This window comes from Coffea eugenioides, chromosome 9 (assembly GCF_003713205.1).
Source record: "Coffea eugenioides isolate CCC68of chromosome 9, Ceug_1.0, whole genome shotgun sequence".
Classification (NCBI taxonomy): Eukaryota; Viridiplantae; Streptophyta; class Magnoliopsida; order Gentianales; family Rubiaceae; genus Coffea; species Coffea eugenioides.
This window is the reverse complement of record NC_040043.1, coordinates 9726541-9734066: the sequence shown is the minus strand read 5'-3', so window position 1 is coordinate 9734066 and position 7526 is coordinate 9726541. Positions and strand designations below refer to the sequence as shown.

Below are 7526 nucleotides of genomic sequence, written 5' to 3'. Positions count from 1 at the left end.
TACAAAGGCTGACTGGGAGTAGCTAATACATAAGGCAATAACTCTTTTCATTCTATTGGCCAGGATTTTTGCTATAATTCTATAGAGCACATTACAGAGACTAATAGGCCTATAATTTGCCAGAGAGATAGGATTATCTACTTTAGGAATGAGAGGAATACTAGTCTCATTTATGCTCTTCAAAAGATGGTCATTACTCAAAAAACTTTGGATAGCAGACACCACATCATTTTTAATAGTATGCCAATATCTTTGAAAAAATAAAGGTGTCATACCATCAGGTCCAGGTGCTTTGTTTGGGTGCATGGAGAACACAGCTGCTCTGACCTCCTTTTCCTCCTCTGGTTGTATCAAACTCTGGTTTAGTCTGCTTGTAATTGATACATGCACCCCTTCTAGCACTTCTTCTATATTTTTTGACTGGGATGTGGTGTACATTTCTTCATAGTACCTGCAAATCTCCTGGACAATTTGTTGATTATCATTACACCATTCACCATTTCCTTTCTGCAAGCTAGTTATTTTATTTCTCGTTCTTCTTGTCTTCACACAAGCGTGGAAATAAACTGTATTTTTATCTCCTTCCTTCAGCCATCTGCTTCTTGCCTTTTGTGCCCAGAAGATTTCCTCAGCTTTGTAAGCACTGCTCAACTTTAGTTTCATTTCCACCATCTTCCCTCTTTTCCCCTTATCGTTGTATTCCTTGAGCTCCTGTATCTTTTTTTTTATCTCCCTGATCAGTGTAGCTGTATTTTGTTGATGCATTCTATTCCAACTTAAAAGGGCTATCCGGCACTCTCTGATTTTTCTAGTGATTTTGAACATTCTTGATCCCACCTGTGGCTTTTCCCAAGCATTTTTTACTACCACCTCTGTCTCTTGATTTTGGGCCCATTTTTGATCGAACACAAATCTTTTTCTCATTTTCTTCTGCTCAGTAAAGTAGTCAGCACCAACATTGCATGATCAGATGCCTCATTTTCCACATGCTTGCAAGTTGCCTCCCCAAACATTTGGAACCAGCCTACACTACTAAGACATCTATCCAACCTTTGTTTGATCTCCCCCTCATTTTCCCATTGGTTGCACCAGGTCCACGGGTTTCCTTCAAAATGAATGTCGACCAACCCATTTCTCTGTATGAAATTTCTGAGACACCTAAAGCTACCCTCACTCCTTGTTCTACCCCCCCATTTTTCTCCATTGGATATGATATCATTGAAGTCCCCAATCATCATCCATTTGTCTCCCCATACCTTCGTTCGTTCCTCCAAAAACTCCCATTGACCCCTTCTAATTCCATCATCTGTACTGGCACAGAGTCCAATACACCACCATTATCCCTGACTTCCTCATCATAAATTTTAATCTCAATTGAGCATTCCGAAGTATAGACCTCTCTGACTTTTACCTCCTGTTTCTAGAACATGGCTAGTCCCCCAGCTCTACCCTCTGGTTCTACTACGACATTTCTATCAAACTGTATCTGCTTCAGAACAACATCTATCACTCATTTTCGGTTTTTTGTTTCTGACAGAAAAACTACCATTGGAGAGTGGAGGCGTATGACCTCCTTGAGTTGGGGAACTGTCAAGGGGCTCCCTGCATCTCGACAGTTCCACGCCACAACTCTCATTTACATTGTGGAGGTTTAGCTGGGCATGCCTCCGTCGCCCCTTGTTGTGTTTGTAATATCACACCCAGTTTCAACATTTTTGGTTTTTGCTCCTCCACTTCATCAATCTCCATTTGATTTCCTTCCTGAGTGTTCCTTTCTAGCTTTCTCTTCCCCTTCATTCTGGAATTTCCTGGTTCATTTGTAACATCAGCCATAGGTTTTCTTATGACTCTTGGTCTTCTTCTCGACTGCATTTCTCCCCTTGCCTTGTTGTCTTGCTCTGTCATCACATTTTGTTTATTCATATGACCACTCTGTCCCTCCTTGTTGCTCAATCCATTTCCTTGTTCACATTCATCCGTGTCCATCACCTGAACTAACACGAGTGCATTTTTGTTTTCATCCACTGGTTGATGTCGTTGTTCCATACCACCCTTTGTTACTCTCATATCATTTCCGTTATTACTTCCCCTAGTTCCTTCTTCCCTCTCTGCTCCCTCACTCTTTTTGTTTTTTCCTTCATCTTTTTTTGAGTTTTCCACCTCTTTTTGCTCCTTACTCTTTTCATCTTTTTTCATTTCCCCTCCCCTATTCGCTAGACTAACCTCCTTCCTGTCTTTTGGATCCCTCACCCCACCCCTCTCCTGTATCATGCTTTCTTGTTTCTTTTGTGCATCTACCCTTCCTTTTATGCTGCTCTCTACTGGTCTACTGGCCCTCAACGGAGAGGCCATGATGTTCCCTGCCCTCATCCACGCCCTGTACTGCTCTTCTCTCTGATTTTGCTCTTTTTCCACTGTTCTTTTGCACGTCTTATCTCCATGCCCTATTGTTCCACATTTATAACAGAAGTCTGGGCATTTTTCATAACGAAATTCCACCCAGATTTGTTTCCCATTGAAGTTGATAGTGGTGCCCCTTGCCAATGGTTGAGAGATATCTACTTCCGCCAAGATTTTCATATGCCTTCCCTCCTTTCCTCCTCCTGGCGGGATGATGACTTCTTTAACGGCAGAGAATATTTGTCCGAGCTTAAAACCCACTGCTTGACTCAACCAGTGAATTGGGAGATTCCACACTTGTATCCACATGTGGGAAATATGGAAAGCTTCTGTACTTTTTTCTATATCTGGAGCCCATGGCTTTATGACCAGCAGCTGGTTATCAATGACCCATGGCCTACCATTTAGGGCTTTATCCTTGTCTTTGTCCTCTGCAAAGTTAAACTGGAAGACATTGGGGCCAAGTTCAACAACGTGCAGGTTCCTGGGATAGCCCCACACATGTGATGTGTAGTTTTTCACCCCTGTAAAATTTGCAACCTTTTCACCCATGATCCTTCCTACCAAGCTCAACTTACACTCCTGAACTCCTGCGAGCATATCCTCTGTCTCTAGGTCTATACCACCCCTTTCTTTGTTGCTCAAGTCGAACCTTTTAAACGCCTCTGTAAGAGTCCCCTCCATCCTGCAGTCCTTCGAAGTGTTGCCTGTATCGATTACAGCTGCTATGACCAGGTTTGCTACCTTTTGGATATATTGGAATCAGAGCAACCTGATCAGAGCAACCTGAGCAAACCACAAGACAACCAAATTAGCCGGCAGTAAAAAAAGTAAAAAAAACGAACCCAACAAGTAGAACAAGGCCCAACAGCCAGAAGCTTTTTTTTTTTTTTTTTAATTTAAAAAACCAAATGGGATTGAACTGCTATTATGACCCCAGGACCGACACCACCAAAGCTCCTGTGTTCAACACTGGGAACAGAGCACCGACGTGCTTCCTCCTGCTTAGACAGCTTCCAATAAACTTGATCTAATGCTATTTTTTGGTATCTTGCTAGATGAGTTGGACAAGTGTTTTGGATCCCTCGGACAAAACGGATTTGGCGGCTTTGCTATGGTTTTGGAGCTTTGTCTTGAATTTTGAGTGTTTGGTTTTGAAGTTTAAACTTTGAGTGTTTGAAATTTTGCGTGTTTGAAAATTTGGCTCCCACACTGGAGAGAGGATTCACTACTAGAGAGAGAGAGCTCTCATTTTAGAGAGTTTTTTACTTAGAACCTGATTTAAGCTCACTGCCGCATCAATCATTTCCAGAAAACTTGCACAAAGAGTACTCTGTACCTAACTTATATCACAATTCCAATTAAACCAATCTAAAATTGAATAACCACATGATCTGATGATTTTAGAATTCCAGAAGACGTGTAACTTTGTATATCTGTATATACTGGGGGAGAGAGAGGGTCTGGACTAAAAGCAGGGAGTGACAATTTACAGGGGAGGAAATTATCTGTAAGCCTGCTGGTGCTAAAGAGTGAAACTTCAGCAGTCCTAAAGTTCACCAATAATCACGACAAGAACATTCCCCACATCTGAAGTGATGAAATCTGCTGGCATCTCTAACAATAATTTCACGCCCCGTAACTAATGATACATGTTTAGCAAAATCGTGACAGTCTCTGCAAGCACGGATATTTTTGAACACCAAAATAGAAGCATTATTTGGAGTTGAAATTAGCCCAAAAGCGATTGCAAGTCTCTCGCTGTGATCAAGAAGCTGTTCCTTTCGTTCCACCAAATTGTTGGATGCAGCTTCTTCAATAGTAAAGACAGAATCTTCATAGCTAAATTTTAGTTCTCGTAACTTTTGGTATATCTCTTCTGTTTGAGGGTGGTGCCTATCACCCACAATAAAGCGATGCACTTTGCCCCTGATTGTAATCCAGCTGCAGCTGACCTCCTTTTTCAGATCCCTCTCGGCCATCGTCCGTCTTACAAATGCAGCTTCATCCCATTCCCCACGCGAAGCATGTAAATTAAACATGAGTATGTATGCAGCAGTGTCATGGGGGTCCAGCTGAAGCAGTTTTTCAGCTGCAACTTTTCCAAGCTCAAAATTCCGGTAGATTGAGCATCCACCCAATAAACTTTTCCAACTCATAGCATCAGGTTCAAATGGCATCGCTTCTATCAAGGCCAGTGCCTCACTCAGTTGCCCTGCTCGAGCAAGTATATCAATCATACAATCATAATGGTCAATGGTCGGGTCAACGCCATACTCACTGCTCATTGAGTCCATGTACCGCTTGGCTTCTTCGACCAATCCACAATGGCTACACGCTGTAAGAATTGCTACAAAGGTAACTGAATTAGGCCTCACGGCAGAAGCCTGCATCCTCCCAAAAAGATTTAGAGCTTCAGGAGCATTGCCATGATAAGCACAAGCAGCAATCATAGAAGTCCAGGCCACAGTATCGGGATCACTGATTGATTCAAATACCCTAAATGCACAATCCAGTTGACCACATTTTGCATACACGGAAATAATTGTGCTTTTGCCGTGAAGATAGGAAATCAGACCTCGTTTAATTGCATCTCCATGAGCTTGAGTTCCAAGATTCAAGTCTGCAAGTGCAGCGCATGCCTGAAAGATGCTAGTGTATATGTATTCATTCAAAGCACCAGCTTGACTCCTCAAAGACCTAAAGACTCTAAAGCACTTCCCGAATTCACCACCTTGGTAATAGCCGGCAATCATGGCACTCCATGTAACATCATTTGGTTCAGATATCTTCTCAAATGCTTGAACGGCACAATCCAAATTTGCACACTTGACATAAAAATCCACAAGAGGGGTACCCACTGAAACCTCACTCTCCAATCCAAGTTTCACAACCAAACCATGGACTTGCTGCCCCGTGCCAACATCCACCAATCCAGTACACGCCTTGAGAATGATTGAGAACACAAACTCATCCAACTCAACGCCTTCCCTCAGCATCACATCAAAAAGTCTCAGGGCATCATGTTGCCTCTCAGCCTGAGTAAATCCCACCATCAATCCAGTCCACGTCACCACATTCTTTTCAACCATCTTATCAAAAGCCCATTGGGCACTCTCTAAACACCCACATTTTACATACATATTGCAGAAAGCAGTGTTCATGGACACATTTTCATCAAAGCCTGACTTTACCACAAGACAGTGTATCTGCTTCCCAAGCTCTAAATCTGACAAAGCTCTGAAAAGGCATTTGTAAATTAAAGGTCCACCATTGATTCCTGCGCCCGTCATTCTCGAAAACATTTCTAGTGCTTTTCCTATCCAACCCTTATCAGCATAAGCAGATATGACGGTCTCCCAGCTTCCTGGACTTTTTTCCGGCAATTCGTCAAACAATTTCTGAGCATCCCAAATGTTCCCGCACTCAAAATACATCTTGATAACAGAATTCTGAAGAAACCCAGGTGGATTATCGAAATTCCTCTGTATCCTGTTATGAAACAGTTTCCCATCGCGCAAAGATTTTAACTTTGCACACGTTCGAAGTAAATGTTGGTAGGATTTGGGTGCGACTGAAACGCCAGCAGAGTCCATTTCCTGGAGGAACTGGTGGGCTTCATTGAGCTTACCCTGTTTTGAGAGCGAAATCAAGTGAATGTTTTCAAGCGTTCCTGCAGTAGCTGGTTGAATTTGGGCGGGGCTATATTGATGTTGGAGTGGGGCATTGCTGGGTCTTAGAGAAACCCAAGATGGGATTTGATAGCAATTTGTGGCTGAGATTTTGTCACAAATTGGGTTTAGATTCAGTAATGGAACACCTGCTGCCATTACTGAATTTTCAAATCCAAATCTCTCACAATTTATCCGAACAGGTGAAGAGATTTGGTTGAATTTTAAATCTTTCAAGCCACAGGAGAAATTTCACGTGTTGAAATCGATAATTTCAAATTCACTCTAGCTACATGTCATTTCAAATCCCTTCCATCAAATCTCCCTATTTCTCCCCTAATCTAATCATATTTCCGTAGATATTGAAAACTGGACGGCGGTATTGCCTCCCCCTGCCGCCGGTACCAATGTCTCCTATCGCCTGGCCGGAACCACCGTCCCAGATTCGGTGGTTGCCGGCAAAGCTGACCATGAATGAAGACAGTGACAAGTTTCTGGAAGTCACTTGAGGAATTCAAACTGGTATGGCTTTCGTGTTTGAGAAAGATCAAATAGATGGCCAAAGTTGTTTTAATCCTCGAGTTTTCACTTATTCAGTTTCTATACCCAACTGCTCTTTATCATGAGCAAGTTTATAACCAAACAATGCATATGGAATTATGTGCATATCAAATCCTTGCATTTCATGCTCTAGAATTGGTCAGATGAATTAAATGCCTCGATACTCTTATCAAATTCAACTTGACAAGAGTTCGTTTAAATTTGATTCACTAACTAGTTAAAGATGTGATTAAACAGTATTTTGTATTTAAATTCGTTAAAATAAATCGAATAAATTTGAACATTAAAATGTTCAGTTTGATTACAGTCCTTTTCACCCTAAGATTGGAAATGGAATAATATATAAAATATCAATATGGGTTTGAACTTCTGATACCATTCGGAAGACTGGTACGCCGTATAAATATAATTGGAATGGTATCAAAATTAATTTTTATTTTTTAAATTATTGTTGTTTTTGCTGGACTAATAATCATGACCACCATTGGACCACTACAGAAGCACAAACAATCCAAATCTTTTTTTGTTCTTTGTCCAGCAATTACCAACCAAACCCATGACTAATCAATAAAAGATCTAGCTGTTTATCTTTTGTTTTTCCTTTTCTCAAAGAATTGCGACTGGAACTTTCAAACGTTTCAAAAGAAAACGGCAAATTCCGTGCTCCATTGATTCTGATTCCTGCTAGAAACACCATCCAAAGCAATCCAGTTATAGCCCTTCATAAAGTATTTTATAAAAAATATATTTTTTCTTTTATTTGTTCACTGTTGGAGATAAGTTGAGGATTTTGAATGATTCCTTCCAATTTAGTCAGAAATCATGAATCCCCGAAATTTTGGACATGATTCCAATGTTTCAATTTCCATTACAATCTACCAAGTACTAAACATA

The 7526-nt window shown here is 41.2% G+C and overlaps 1 protein-coding gene across 1 annotated transcript; it reads right to left on the bottom strand.

Moving 5' to 3' along the window:
* Positions 1 to 3785: 3785 nt before the first annotated feature.
* Positions 3786 to 6651, bottom strand: LOC113783476 (pentatricopeptide repeat-containing protein At5g13270, chloroplastic). Its single transcript, XM_027329625.1, has one exon. It carries the CDS (start codon positions 6228 to 6230, stop codon positions 3957 to 3959), a length of 2274 nt encoding a protein of 757 aa, XP_027185426.1. The 5' UTR covers positions 6231 to 6651; the 3' UTR covers positions 3786 to 3956.
* Between the last annotated feature and the right edge of the window lie 875 nt (positions 6652 to 7526).

Coding starts and splice junctions, on each gene's coding strand:
- LOC113783476 (XM_027329625.1), bottom strand. CDS start 6,230: ATGGCAGCAGGTGTTCCATTACTGAATCTAAACCCAATTTGTGACAAA.